At 32.5% G+C, this 16346-nt stretch overlaps 1 protein-coding gene across 2 annotated transcripts in view; it reads right to left on the bottom strand.

Moving 5' to 3' along the window:
- The window catches only part of LOC127291361 (acireductone dioxygenase), a 142122-nt gene that overhangs the window by 60719 nt on the left and 65057 nt on the right, over nucleotides 1–16346 (bottom strand). For both annotated transcript variants that reach the window (XM_051320447.1, XM_051320446.1), the window contains exon 3: nucleotides 510–689. In XM_051320447.1, coding sequence (XP_051176404.1) covers nucleotides 510–689 — 180 coding nt within the window. The remainder of the gene's footprint in view (nucleotides 1–509; nucleotides 690–16346) is intronic.

The following is a 16346-nucleotide window of genomic DNA, read 5'->3' as shown; positions in this document are numbered from 1 at the left end:
GTAAACGTTGTAACGTGGTAATTTAATTGCCCCGTTTAAAATAAATTTTCAAGGATTTCGCCGAAACTTAAATTTGAAAATAAAATATAAATTATTCCGTGAGTAGTATTTCTCGTTAGCCAAGCCCGGACTCAAACTCCATATTTATATTTAATATGTTAATTTAGATTAAAAAATGTTTGTTTTGCAATTTAAAATTAATAATGTTAATAAAGAATATTATATTTTCTGTTTTCACTACATTAACAAATCTATAAAAAATTGTAAAAATTGAAATTACATTTTTCGGGAAAAACGCTCAAATTTTTCAAAATATTTAATCAAGCATACACTCATGCAGATAAGTCAAATAGTACCGAAGTGGTCCTTTTCATGTGAACGTTTACATATATCGAAATTTCATAAAACTCAAACTTTTAGCAAAATTATGTTTGTAATTCTATTTTTAATCAAGGGACAGGAATTTTAACCTACATAAAGTAAAAACATTCCTTTTCAGAAAGCCTTACATTCATATCCAATGTGAATCTGTGATATATACCACTTGGGATTATAATTAAATCTCCTTCTTTCACTTCAATTCGAATCCATTGGTCGTCCTTGTCTCTAACATCAAAATATCCTGATCCGCTTAAAACCAGACGAATTTCCTCATCGGTATGAAGATGCTCTACGAAAAACTGTTTAAGCTATAACAGAAGAAATTAAAAAAACGTTATAAATATGTCTAAAAACTTAAAAAAATTTAATTATTTAACTCGACAAAAAATAACTTTTCTTTTTCTTTGGATTCATATTATAGTCCGGGAGCCAGCGACAGATTTTAGGAACCAACTTACTCCTGGCCGATAATTCGTGAAACAATTGGAACAGTTGTGACATAAAGCCTCATGATCAAATTTGATTATCATGGTAAAAACCATGGATATATATAGGTTACGAAAACATCTCACCTCCGATCTTAATGAAACTTGGTATACTAGCGTATTTTTGTGCCCTGATTACGAAAATGATAGTGAAAATTGGCGCAAATGAGATTATCATGGTAAAATCCATAAAAAACACCACAAAATCATGGTTTTTTGCAATTATCTCGTAAAAATCGCAAAATTTCGAAAAATGTTTCAAATAAAAGTTGTAGGTCTAAAAAAAACACACATTTTATGTTTTATGCATTTTTTATAAAAAGTGTCAAACATACATAGAAATGACTATGGCTAATAAGATATGTTATAATACTAAAGGGGACCGCGTATATGTATATGTATTTACATTAAGTGTACCATATACAAATAATGAATGTCAATGAAAGTAAATGTAAAAAAAAGTCAGATGGGATCATAAGCTGCAGTCCACAGAAAACGAAGTACGCGGTCTTCGGCCCGGTAAAGTACTGTTCTTGCATATTTTAAAGACACCTTGGCAAGGGTGGGGTGGATATGTCCGAATGTATTCTATGGACAAAGTCGGTGGGATCCACAGTAGCAGTTAACGTAATTTAATGACGCGGGCTTCGGCCGCGTAAAGTTCTTTTCTTTACGTATTTTAAAGACACCTTGGCGTGGGGGGGGGGTGGATATGGGCGAAAGTATTGTGCGGACAAAGTTGGTGGGATCAACAGTAGCAGTTTACGCAATTTGATGACGCGGTTATTTACTTACAAGTCTTAATTTTTCCTCTAGTTATGATGTGCACTGTTTTTTCCGTCAGTTTTCATGATGTTTTATGTTTTTTTGGAATTTTCTAGAAAAATTACGACTTTAGGTAAAAAATGCATAAATTATAAAATGTGTGTTTTTTTGAGACCTACAACTTTTATTTGAAACATTTTTCGAAAATTTTTGCGTTTTTCACGAAATAATCGCAAAAAACCATGATTGTATGGTGTTTTTTATGTTTTTCACTATGATAATCAATTTTACGCCAATTTTCACTATCATTTTCGTAATCAGGGCACAAAAATACGATAATATACTTAAAAGTACTAAATTTTCCTCTATTTATAATGTGCACTGTTTTTTGAGTCTTTTTTCCGTCATTTTCATGATGTTTTATGGTTTTTCGGAACTTTCTCGAAAAATAACGACTTTTGGTAAAAAATGCATAAATCATAAAATGTGTGTTTTTTTAGACCTACAACTTTTATTTAAAACATTTTTTGAAATTTTGCGATTTTTAAGAGCACAGTTTTCCTAAAAGTCTCAAATTGAGACCAAAAATTGCATCAAATCTTTGCAACGTTTTGATGCACATAAGTTATATCAAAAAGAGATCGTTTTGTGTATCATTTTTAGAAATGATACACGAAACGGTCTCATTTTTTGATGCAAAAAATTTAATCAATTTATGTCAATCATGGCCGAATTGAATCGACTCAAAATTAAACGAATTTTTTTCAGATATTTTGGTAATAGTACAATTGCGGAGACCATTTCACTATTTAATTTGAAAATGAAAATAACAGAAAATCAAAGACAATGTGCAATTCGATAATTAAAAAGTGACAGCTTATAAACATAACCTAAAATGCATGGGAAAAAATTTGTCGATAAAATCAATATAGCCGAGCTTTTTAGAAGGTAGATGGCAGTTTTGCTTTTTTTAAAAAGGATTCAGAAAAAATTTAAAGAAAGAAAATAGATGAGTGCTGCCATCTACCTTCTAAAAAGCTCGGCTATATTGATTTTATCGACAAATTTTTTCCCATGCATTTTAGGTTATGTTTATAAGCTGTCACTTTTTAATTATCGAATTGCACATTGTCTTTGATTTTCTGTTATTTTCATTTTCAAATTAAATAGTGCAATGGTCTCCGCAATTGTACTATTACCAAAATATCTGAAAAAAATTCGTTTAATTTTGAGTCGATTCAATTCGGCCATGATTGATATAAATTGATTAAATTTTTTGCATCAAAAAATGAGACCGTTTCGTGTATCATTTCTAAAAATGATACACAAAATGATCTCTTTTTGATATAACTTATGTGGATCAAAACGTTGCAATAGAAAAAGAGACAACCAAGTTTACTGTGAGACAATCGCAAAAAAACATGATTTTATGGTGTTTTTTATTGTTTTTACCATGATAATCACATTTGCGCCAATTTTCACAATCATTTTCGTAATCAGGGTACAAAAATACGTTAGTATACCAAGTTTCATTAAGATCGGAGGTGAGACGCTTTTGGAACTTCACCCAAAACCATAAAAATCATCATATAGTCATGGCTTTTTCTGATTATCTCGTAAAAAAAGCAAAATTTAGAAAAATGTTTTAGACGAAACTTGTAGGTCTCAAAAAAGCTCACATTTTATCTTGTACACATTTTTTACTAAAAGTATAATTGATTAATATCTCGAAAATAACAAAAAAGGACAACTCAATATTTTTTGTGGTGAAAAAACACATTTTTAGCTTTTAAAAAAAATAAATAAAAAAAATAAAAAGGACCTAACTTAAAAAAAAATTTGAAAAAATGTTTAATTTCAAAAAAAGGGTTAAAATTTGAATTTTTTAGAAAAAGTTTTGCACCATTCGAAAGAGCAAAAAAAAACCTTTCGAAAACATATGGGACAAATTTTTCTTCTTCGTTCTGTTTAAAAGTTACAAGTCTTCAAAAATTCACTGTTTAAATTTTTCAAAAAAATTCAACTCCCTCCCTCTTCTACAGTTTTTGAAAAAACCGAACAATACTTCGGGGTTAAATTACTCACCCAGGTGCGAATTTAGGCTGGCTGCCAGAGTTGGATGGTTGGGCCTAGGTTGGCCTAACTTTGGCAAGCGAAGTTTGGTAACCAAAGTTGGTCCAACCTGGTCCAACCTCCAACCTTTACAAGTAACCAAGGTCGGGCCAACTTTGCATGCCAACTATGGCATGCTGAGTAAAGCCAACCGTTGGCCCAACTGAAACCAGAGTTGGGCCAACCGTCGGCAAAACTTCGGGAAACTTGGTTTAAAAGACTTAAATGCTTCGGTTGGACAAACTCTGGGTGAAGGTTGGCCCGACCGTCGTCAAAACTTCGGCAAACGTAGTTTAAAAGACAAACGCTATAGTTGGCCAAACTCTGGGTGATGGTTGGCCCAACCGTCGTCAAAACTTCGGCAAACGTAGTTTAAAAGACTTAAACGTTATGGTTGGCCAAACTCTGGGTGATGGTTGGCCCGACCGTCGTCAAAACTTCGGCAAATGTAGTTTAAAAGACTTAAACGCTATGGTTGGCCAAACACTGGGTGAAGGTTGGCCCGACCATCGTCAAAAGTTCGGCAAATGTAGTTTAAAAGACTTAAACGCTATGGTTGGTCAAACTCTGGGTGAAGGTTGGACTAACCGTCGGCAAAACTACGGGAGACATACTTTAAAAGACTCAAAAAGTTTGGTTGGCCAAACTTTGGGTGTAGATTGGCCCGATGGTCGGAAAGTTTGTCCAGCTACCCAGGTGCGAATTTAGGCTGGCTGCCAGAGTTGGATGGTTGGGCCTAGGTTGGCCTAACTTTGGCAAGCGAAGCTTGGTAACCAAAGTTGGTCCAACCTGGGTATTTACAAGTAATCAAGGTCGGGCCAACTTTGCATGCCAACTATGGCATGCTGAGTAAAGCCAACCGTTGGCCCAACTTAAACCAGAGTTGGGCCAACCGTCGGCAAAACTTCGGCAAACGTAGTTTAAAAGACCTAAACGCTATGGTTGGCCAAATTGTTTTTATTAATTATTTGTTAACAATTCGTTAATTCAAAGTACTTCATATAATAGGCATGTTAAATGCAGAATTTGATAAGCTTTTAATTAATAAATTCAGAATAATCCTCATTTCATTAGTTTTAAAATATTTCATTTTTTAATAACGTTTATCAATTTTGTTAAATATATTTTTTATTAAAATATGTATGTCGTGCCGCATCATTATTGTTTCTTTATTCTTCTAATGCTGCCTAAGCTATTATTTTCTTCAGTCAGCTTTCAAATACATTTCTGAAAAATAATCCCATGTAAGCGTAGCGTAATGGTTAGCGTATAAGACTGCGATGCGTTAGGTTAGGGGTTCGATCCCAGCGAGCGTTAGATATTTTCAAAAATGTATTAGGAGATTGCGTTTAATATTAATAAGTAAGGACATATGTAAAATTCTTCAGAACTTACCAGTGTGCTAATTGTATAATTAATTCATGTTTTTAATTATTTATATTTTTGGTACATACTCATTTAAAGTTGGTTCGACTCTGGGACAAGTTGTCGGACCAACTTTGGGACAAATTGTCGGGCCAACCAATGAGAATTATAGTTGGTACAACATACACTTTTAGAGTTGGACCAACCTTGGGACGAGTTGTTGGCCCGACCATCGATGCCAATGGGTGGTAAACCGTTATAATTTCGCTAGTTGGCCCACCCTTTGGCAGGTGAAGTTGTCCCAACTTTTGCAAAGTTGGCCCAACCATGGGCCGACGGAAAATTCGCACCTGGGCACCCCTAGGGCTAAACTATGTGCAAGTTACAGACCGATCCGATCAACTTTTTTTTCACTTAGTTCGCTACAGGAATTTTACCCCATATATGTATATAATATATATAATCTAATAATAACGAGTTTTAAGTGCTAAGAAAATGTGAATGAAGGAATGAATACAGAGATTATTATAATTATAAGATAATAATAATTTGCCAGTTCATTCATTTCTTTCGTCCGCACCCCTGCTGTGTTTTCGGTGACAAAGAGAAGAACATGTTATGGAGAGACAAAGATATGTCTTTATTTTGCAAATGAGGGTTCGCTTGACCTGCAATCTGTTAAAGAGGATTAATTAATAACTTTGTGGACCCAGGTTATAATTACCTTCTCCCTTTGTCACATGGAAAAGCTATAAAGAAAGTCTAAAACTGAATTAATAGGTATCGCATAATTTTCTTTTTTAGACCAAGGAATATAACATAAGTACTTATTCGATTAACATTGCATTTCTCTATCTAGACAATTCAAAATGACATCTTCGTCTAAAATCTTAATGTTCTTCCTTTTTGCTTTGAAAATAAAAATAAATATATAGGGTGTCCCAGTCATGGGTGTACTTATTAAAGGTACATATTCTACGGGAAAAAATAAGACAAAAAGTCTTGTACAGTTTTTCAAAAAATTTTATAGTTATTGCGTAAATTGCAATTGAAAATTCAAAAATTACGCGTAGTGATTGGCCGCCCGAGCTTAGTGGACCGGTGGGTGGGTCATAGCGCGCCGGAACTTTCCTGATTTTCCAGGCGTGGGCATGCAGAGTTTACGCGATTAGTTGAATTAATCCTTTGAAAAATTCATACATTGTGTATTTCTCAAAGTAAAAAAAAAAGTAGTTAAAATATTCTTTTGAAAAATACATATACATAATGTATGTATTTTTCACAGGATTAATTCAACTCATCACGTAAACTATACTTGCCTACGCTTGAAAAATCAGGAAAGTTCCTGCGCGCTATGCCCTGCCCACCGGCCCACTGAGCTCGCGCGGCCAATCACCACGTGTAATTTAAAAATTTTCAATTGCAATTTACGCAAAAATTACAAAAATTTTGAATAACTGTAGAAGCCTTTTTGTCTTATTTCTTTCCGTAAAATATGTACCCATGACTGAGACACCCTGTATATCTGTATATATACCTGTATTAGAGCCCCAGAAAACTTAACACAAACAATACCCTCATTAACCCATTAAGGGGTTACACCACTTTGACCACATGAGAAAATACCTGTTTTCAAGAATTTGTTTTGATGAACGGAAATTTTTTTACAAAAATTCAAATACATAATGTTATTATGCTACTATTAAACTCTAAAAAAATATTAAAATTTTTTTTTTCAAATTGTCTGTTTGGCAAGTGATTTAGCGGAGCGCTCGAAAAATCAATGGTCCAGCGGTGGCCCAGATAACTCACTCCAGATTTGAGCTAAAATAAAAAACCAAAAAGCATTAGTTTCTGTAGCCCAAAATCTACAGAAATACGTAGGGGTTTTTCGAAATATTAATATTTACAATTTCTGAACATCTTTAAATAACGAAATTTAGGCCAAAAAACGTATATTTTCATTTAAATCGACGCCATTTTGTCAAAAATGCATATTTTTAAAAATCACTACGTATTTCTCTAGATTTTAGGATACTGAAACTAAAGCTTTTTGGTTTTTTATTTTAGCTCAAATCTGGAGTGAGTTATCTGGGCCACCGCAGGACCATTGATGTTTGGACCGCTCCGCTAAATTACCTGCCAAACAGCCAATTCAAAAAAAAATTTCTTTAATATTTTTTTTAGAGTTTAATAGTAGCATAATAACGTTATTTATTTGAATTTTAGTAAAAAAATTTCCGTTTATCAAAACAAATTCTTGAAAACGCGTATTTTTTCATGCGGTCAAAGTGGTGTAACCCCTTAAGCCCCAAATACACTGAAATTTTAGTCTAAATTCAAGGAATGATATTTTACAGAAAAAATCTTAATTTTTCGGGAAATCTACATCCAATGTATTTGAGTGTGATCTTTCCGAAAATGCTATCAAAAAAGACTTAAAAAATGTTAAATAATGTTTATTTGCAAAATGACGCGACTTTGTAATGATTTTTTAATAAATTTACAAATATTTCGAAAGGAAAACAATTTTTCCGACAGCTATCAAGTATATAAATCGTGCACTCGATTGTTAAACTTTAAACAAAAAATATTCCCCCTCTCCACCAAACTTTTATTTTTTCAAAATGGCGTCGAAAAGTTCAAAAAATTAATTTAAATGTGCCAAATTTTTTAAACTGTGTCCAAATTTGCTGAAAATGCTTACTCGGGGGTTTTCGGGGTCGCTGATTACGAATTTGATGTCAGAATTTGAAAAATCAAAATGGTGGATTCAATATGGCGATCAAAAAATTTTAAAGTCAAAGAATTTAGCTAAAAATGTTTACTCGGGGGTTTTCGAGATCGCTAAATGCATTTACAATAACATCTTTAACCACCTAGTCCTAATTGGTGTTGCCCGACTCTCACCACGGAGAAATAGATAGTTATTAAGAATCATTTTTTAAAAAATTTTTTGTTTTTTTGAAATATAAATATTTTTTTTTTTGAAATAGTTTTTGGTTTTTTGTGTTACTATTCTATTTCTGATTTTATTATTTTATTTACTTTTTTATTTATTTTTTATTTTGTTAATAAAAAACACAACATAATATATAAATGTAATTAAAATAATATAATCAGGATTTGAAAAGAAACAAAAAAAATTTGATTATTCAAATTCGTAATCAACGACCCCGAAAACCCCCAAGTAAATATTTTTAGCTAAATTCGTCGACTTTAAAAAATTTGGCACATTTAAATTATTTTTCATAATTTTTTGAACTTTTGGACGCCATTTTGAAAAAATTAAAGTCTGGAGAAGAGGGGGATCATTTTTTGTTTAAAGTTTAACAATCGAGTGCACGATATATATATTTGATAGCTGTCGGAAAAATTGTTTTCCTTTCTGAATATTTGTAAAATTATTAAAAAATCATTAAAAAATCGCGTCATTTTGCAAATAAACATCAACCCACTAACATCTGCGGGACGTTTATGTCCCTCTTATAAAACTTCAGTAAAGGTCATAGTTTCGAGAAAAAAAACCAGTGAGTTCGCGTGCACAGATCAATGTCAAAAACAAATTATCGGACACGTTCACTGAATGTTTTTGAACCACTGAATACAAATCTTTTACCAATTTTTAAAAATTCAAAATGGCGAATCATAGATGGCGCCCTAAACATAGAAAAAATATCTTACGTTTCCCAAGTAGTAATAATAATTATCAATAAGTGGCACATGTTTTTAAGGGTTTTCGAGTTCACTGATTACGAATATGATGTCGAATTGACAATTTGAGAGTTAATAGCTGTCAAACCAACTGTCAACTTTTCTAAAATTCTATTATTTTAGGTGAAAGGGACAGTTTAAGGGTTTTCGGGGTCGTTAATTACGAATATGATGTCAGATTTACATTTTGACAATTGCCAGCTGTCAAAACAACTATCAAATTTTCTAGAAAATGATTATTTTCGGCAAAAATCACAGTATAAGCGTTTTCGGGGTTGCTGATTACGAATATGATGTTAGTTCCTTAAAATTCAAAATAGCGGATCAAATATGACAATCGAGTTTCTCAAAAATTTATTTAAGCTCAAGAAATTCACTACTAAAGACTTTTTGAAATATACTGAATACTAAACTTATCTCAGTTTTTAAAAATTCAAATTGATTATTCCAAAATAGTGAAAAAAATTAAAATTATATTTTAGATCGTAAATATCAATGTCTAAAAATTAACCATCTGTTTATGATTTAAATTTTATTCGTAAAATAATAGAAAATTTTTTATTATTATTATTACGTTAAATTTCAATTTATTTAAATTATGTTGAATTAATATTTTTAAATTAATTTGTGATTTGCATCGTTATCATCATTTTTATAAAAACACGCGCTTTACCTCGATACTTGATTGGTGCTTTGTTGACCTGTGTAGTCGCCAGGTAATAGCGCGCTTTATATTGTAATTGTATTTTCGTCCACAAGGTGGTGCAGGCGTAGTTAGGGTAGGTTCTCTCACAATCAAGACAAATTGAGAAGTATATACACTACCGTCGGAAATTGTCGGTACGATTGACGTGCGCGGGATGAAATGTTGATGTCGCACCTAAATTAAGATATTTTAAGTTTGAGAAAAGCTAGAGAATTGAAACTTAGATCACCTGAAAGCTGATAAAATTCTGCTTCTGAATATATACCTAGAATTTTTTTTCGACTTTCTGGAGCGATTATAACACTGGAAAGATTTCGAAAAAAAACGTCTAATTTTCCCAATTTCGTACCCAGTTTTTGATTCCCTGCATAATCTAGGAAAATGCAAGGAAAAATTTGTAACTCCTACAACATAATCTTTAAGATCTTAGCTTTAAAAGTAATTTTTAAGACTTAAAAAATATTGTTTCGTTTTTGAGATAAGTTGAAAAATGTCAGAGCATGTTTTTTACACAACTCAGCGTCAAAGATTAGTTCTTGCATCCCCGCTGCTTCGCCCGTTCCTTGCGCCAGGGCCGAATATGCGTGCGGGCCCCTGCTTGAAACCCGTCTTGTATTTTCTCACATTTACAGTTATTGATTATTAGAATATTAATTAATTTATTCAGAAATTATTATGAAAAAATTGTTTTTCTTTGCTTATTAGAAATTGTCGAAATATTATTCTCATTATTCTCATAAGATTCCAAAACTTTTCAAGCTATTGACAATATTATAGGTAAAATTTAACCAAAAGTTTGAATGTAGATACAAAAATTAGTCTCGATTAAAATGGCAGAAAGTGAATTTTCAGAAAAAAAGAACTTTCTTATGTACACTAAATTATATATAGTATAATATAATATAATATAATAAATAATAATAATATAAATATTAATAATAATATAAATATTAATAATAATAAAATATTTATAACATTTATAATAATCAATAACTGTAAATGTAAGAAAATACAAGACGGGTTTCAAGCAGGGGCCCGCACGCAAATTCGGCCCTGGCGCAAGGAACGGGCGAAGCAGCGGGGATGCAAGAACTAATCTTTGACGCTGAGTTGTGTAAAAAACATGCTCTGACATTTTTCAACTTATCTCAAAAACGAAACAATATTTTTTAAGTCTTAAAAATTACTTTTAAAGCTAAGATCTTAAAGATTATGTTGTAGGAGTTACAAATTTTTCCTTGCATTTTCCTAGATTATGCAGGGAATCAAAAACTGGGTACGAAATTGGGAAAATTAGACGTTTTTTTTTCGAAATCTTTCCAGTGTTATAATCGCTCCAGAAAGTCGAAAAAAAATTCTAGGTATATATTCAGAAGCAGAATTTTATCAGCTTTCAGGTGATCTAAGTTTCAATTCTCTAGCTTTTCTCAAACTTAAAATATCTTAATTTAGGTGCGACATCAACATTTCATCCCGCGCACGTCAATCGTACCGACAATTTCCGACGGTAGTGTAAGTACAGACAACTTTGAGATAAAAATATTACGAATTTTTCGTGTGTTCTTGCAGGTAGGTGGATATTAATAGTCTAAACATAAAAATCAGTTCTTTCCAGAGCTTTTCTTATTCTTTCTTTCTTAGTTTCTTATTCTGTCCTATTATTAGGTATTTTCAGTTGTTGTTTTCCTGGAAAACTGCAAATCCAAACTATTTTTAAAAAAATTTGCGTAATATTAGATCCGCCATTTTGAATTTCGAAAAACTAACATCGGATTCGTAATCAGAGACCTCAAAAACCCCCGAGTGCCAATATTTAAGCAAATCCAAGCAATTTTTTTTAAATCCGCCATATTGGATCCGCCATTTTGGTTTTTGAAAAACTAACATTGGATTCGTAATCAGCGACCCCGAAAACCCCCGAATACGAAATTTTTAAGTAAATCCAAACAATTTTTTAAAAAAATTCCGCTATATTGTATCCGCCATTTTGAATTTTAAGAAAGTAACATCGGATTTGTAATCAGCGACCACAAAAACCCCTGAGTAACAAGTTTCAACTAAATCCGTTTGGTGGATTTCCCGGGGACACGAAAGGGTTAATAAACATTATTTAACATTTTTTAAGTCTTTTTTTGATAGAATTTTTGGAAAGAGCACACTTAAAAATGTTGGATGTAGGTTTCCCGAAAAATTGGGATTTTATTTCTGTAAAATATCTTTCCTATTGAATTTAGATTAAAATTTCAGTGCATTTAGGGGCGGCGGAACGGGTCCAAGTGGTGTGTTGAGTTCCAAATTAAGTTATCCCTTCCCCTGAAACCTATTTACCCTCCTCTATAATTTTTTCACAATTTTGATGGTTTTTTGTCTACTTGGTATTGGTGTCAATAAACGATCAAAATGAAATACTTTTCTTTTAAATTTAAACATTTATATAAATTTGAGTTTTTAAGAACATACTTCATTATTTTAAGTGATGGAACTGATTTATCAGTAAATATCACGTTTTACACGTGAATAGAGCAAAAACTGAAGTTCGCTTGCTATTTCTAGAAATGAATATATCCAACAATTATTCGATGTTAAGTTCGATTGTTTCGTGTGAATAAACATGTAAAATTGCAAGATTGTTTAACCGTTCTTGCAACATAGTTGATCGCAAGTAATTTTTCAACCTTCTGAGGGCCGAAAAACTTTGCTCTTTTGTGTACGATGACCCGGGAATAGTTAACAACAATTTTATAAAACGAATATATTCGGGAAGAATTCCGAAGCACCAATCGTTTTCTTGCAAAAAATTGACGACATCTCTGAGTTTATTCATTTTGATTTCTTTTCTACCTATTATATCTAAAAACAAATGACGATCTTTAAGCAAACCTTCTTCATTAAAGTCATCCGTGTAAAAAGATATTATTTTTCAAAAATCGATGTAAGAAATTGATCATAAACTTCATAGTATAACTTTCGATACATATCTTTCGGTGTTTGAAAAGCATGATCTTGAACATTGGCATTTGATGAATGTAATAATCGCTTCGGGATTCTTTTGCATCGTGGCAAAGACGGTTCTTCAATGTCAAATTTTTCAACACCGTTACAAGCTTTTTCCCAAATAATTTCGAATTTTGAATCACGAGAATTACTTAAACTATCGATAACTGCCTCCACCTTTTGATAAGAATCAATCACGCAATACTCACTATTCTGAAGATTACCATTCAGAATTTCAATTCTGTCTAGCAATTCAATCATTGTTGACCTGGTTGGTCAGTACGCTGAAAGTTTTGGATTCTTGCTTGTGGAGTCGCCATCGGATGTATTTTCTTGTATGCACTTAAACTGCGCAATCCGCTTAGGCGAGTCACGAACAAACTAAATCATTTCTTTGACTACTCCAATGAAATTTTTCTCTTTTGGAACATTTTCAATTGAATCTTAGACAACAAGATTCCATTTGTGAGCTGTACAGTGCACATGCAAAGCTCGTGATTCTTCCTCTCGAATACGCGCTTGTAACCCTGTTAATCTGCCCGATACATTAGCAGTCCCGTCATAGCACTGACCCCTAAGCTTGGTCATTGGCAAACCAATACGAAAAAAAAGACTTTTGACAATTTCAAATAGTGCCTGTGCTGTAGTGTCCACTGTTGAAAAAATCCTACAAAAATTTCAGATACAATCAAGCCATTTAAAACTATCCGCAGGCATATGGAGACTTGTTCTAACTGAGATTTGTCAGCCGATTCATCAATTGAAATAGAAACAAATTCTGCTTCACATATTTTGTTATAGTATTCAGTCATAATTTCCATAGCCATCAGTTCAAGAATTTCATTTTGAATGTTGTGGTGAATATCGACCTCAAAACTTCCTCACTGCACCGACCGCGACTTAAGTGACGAATTCTGTTTAAGATAGCAGATGGTTTACCATCACAAGAATTATCTCCCTTTAATATACTGCGTAATTCGCTCTCCGGAGAGCTTGCAAAATTTTCAATTACCCTTTCTTTGATTCGCATGTATAAATTGGGAATGGGAACAACAGAAGTCAATAATTCACCGACCGTTTGAAGGACCTCACAATCGAAAGCCGACACAACTGCTCCAGCTCTAGTCCGTTCAGATTAAATATGCAAAACCTCAAAAGTCACTTCTGCTTGGGCAAACCATAAAACGGAATCCTTGCGAAAGAAACTCGACAGTTTAGGGATTCGAACAGATCCACCATCCAACACCTGACCCGGGGATATGGCAGGACCGAAAGCACCAACAAAAGATGTTCGCTCATGTGCCTCGCCGTTCCCAAATTGAAAATCCATTTTACTTTACTAAAACCCGACAATAATATTTTAATCGAAAAAGCAATGCTGCAAACAATGTTCCTTCCGAGATTCAAAACATCACGTTTGAAACGATAAATGCGATTAAAAACATAAAAAACACAATAATTTGTCGAAAATCGCATGTCGCGTAAAATTCTAAATTATTTCCATACTAACTTTTGGATAAATTAAGAAAAGTCGTTAGATAATAACTAATAAACACAACCGAATGAAATTGTCAACAAACGTCGGTGTGCTTAAAACGATACGCATCTTATTAAAAATATTTTTTAAAAATTAATTCTGAAATTTCAAGTATAAATACTCGTTTCGAAAATAAATGTGATTAAGGAAATCACATCGAAAATTTCAAAAATTAAATTGGCTGAATATGTAAACTGGCAAAGAAAATACATTGACAACAATGTGACAATAGGACACTAATTAACTGTTAAAGTTATACGTGACTCGACCGAACACAAACCAGTAAACATATTATTTACGTTAATCGAATTTACGTTAAAAATAATTCTCATTTGAAGGCGTAAAATATTTTAGATCAAAGAATTTATAGATGTGACAAATTAAAAATATCGTTCCAAACGGTAATGAAAAATTAAAATCGCGAAAGAAAAAATTTTCACTGACTCAAATTCTCACTTACACAACAAAAAAAAATATGCTACAAAATGTCGAAATGCAGAAGAACATGGCTCCAAACGTTGCGATGTCGTTGATGATGGGAAGAGTCGTAGACCATGGCGATGGCGTCCATAAAAGGCTCGATGTAGAAATGACATGTGACTTCAAGGTCATTCCACGGTAACGATTATCCTGAATGCGTCTCAAAAAATGTCTCAGTCAGCTGTCGAAAGAGTTCCAGATCTCGGCGGGCCCATGTCGATCACAAAACCCAGGCGCTCGGCCGCAAGGACATAGAAAAAAATCACGACGCATCAAGCGACGAAAATTGTTTGAAAACTGTTAGCTAGCTAAAACCAGGGAAAATGACACATACTTGTTGCATGGGCTGGAATATGATGCCCATGCACCGTTTTCAAAAGTATTTGTTTATTAAAAAATCAGCAACCAAACTCGAATACGCCTATCACATGTGACGTCATCCTCACCGTCAGGAACTTTCTCAGAATGTTTCCATTTTCAATAGCACCAGGTACACAAAGTTTTTAAATTCGGCTCGGCGTGGTTAGGTTGATATAAAAACAAATTCCAGATTATCTTCTCAATTGGCAAGAATCCTTGGAAATACTCTCGGTTGTGGTTAAAACACAATGGCGTCCCATAGATAGAAAACGTGGTTGGCCTCTACTACGTCGGAATTTCTTGAAAAATCGTCTTCATCGTAAAAATATGTATGACCACAGATGCGAAAAAAATTTATTTTCGATTTGATTTGCTCAAAATCCTTGGATGGTCACACTATTAGTCATATCTTGATCGATTAAAAATCACTACCGACACGAGGCATCGTCGGGGTTACCAATGTGGGATGTTGTTCTAATTTATTAGTTAATATTTAGAAAATTCCGCATTGTGTTCTTTCAAATAAATCTGACTCCATAATTACAAAATATAACCACTATTTATTTAATATACCGAAATATAATTATATGTGTTTAAAATACAAATGAGATAACACGCGTACGTGCTACTCCGAAATCACATACGTTCTTACTAAATTCACGCACACTACATAATCCCCCACTCCCTGCCGGAAAAAGTGAGAGGGGACATATCTAACCGTTCCCACAACTGTGTATCAGTTAAATGAAATGTAAACAAACTGAAATTGACAGGTGACCAAGGAACACAGAGATGTTTGATAAAAACTGTTAAAGTTATTTGGTTTTGTAAAATGTAACTTGTGCTTGTGCTAAAATGTGCCTTTTTTCCCTGTTCTGATAACAGGATAAAAAATAATATTGTGTACGAAATTCGTTTAATTTTTCTTCTATTTTTTAAATATCTAGTAGGAAATAACGTTTGTACAACAAAAAGCATCTAAACCATTGAAATTAAATTTAAAAAGAGACTTTTCCCAAAACAATATTATTAACATTTTTTTTATTTTATAATTAAATTTATAAAAAAATTTTTATATAATCTACAGGCAAACTTCCATACGGTGGAAAGCAATTTGACGTTTCCACCGTAGAGAGGTGCATTTAAATGCTATTAGTGAGTGAACGTTCAGGAATGTATCAACCGTTTAAAATCATAAGGTTTTTAAATATGAAATAGAAATTATGATAATTTATTAATAATTTAATTTAATAACATACAGTTCATACATATTTTTTAACTTTTCTTATATATGTATATTATAATTTTAATTGATAGTTTTTCAATATAAAATATATATATATATATATACAAACAATTAAAACAAGTCAGTCTTCTGCAGTTGAAAATCACATGTTTAAAATCTTATTTTTATTTGTAATTATTTTGTTTTATATGTACTTTAATA

This window comes from Leptopilina boulardi, unplaced genomic scaffold, assembly GCF_019393585.1.
Source record: "Leptopilina boulardi isolate dan_hultmark-lab unplaced genomic scaffold, ZJU_Lbou_2.1 LbouV2_134, whole genome shotgun sequence".
In the NCBI taxonomy this organism is placed as follows: domain Eukaryota; kingdom Metazoa; phylum Arthropoda; class Insecta; order Hymenoptera; family Figitidae; genus Leptopilina; species Leptopilina boulardi.
The sequence above is the reverse complement of the archived record's forward strand: the minus strand, read 5'-3'. Positions and strand labels throughout refer to the sequence as shown.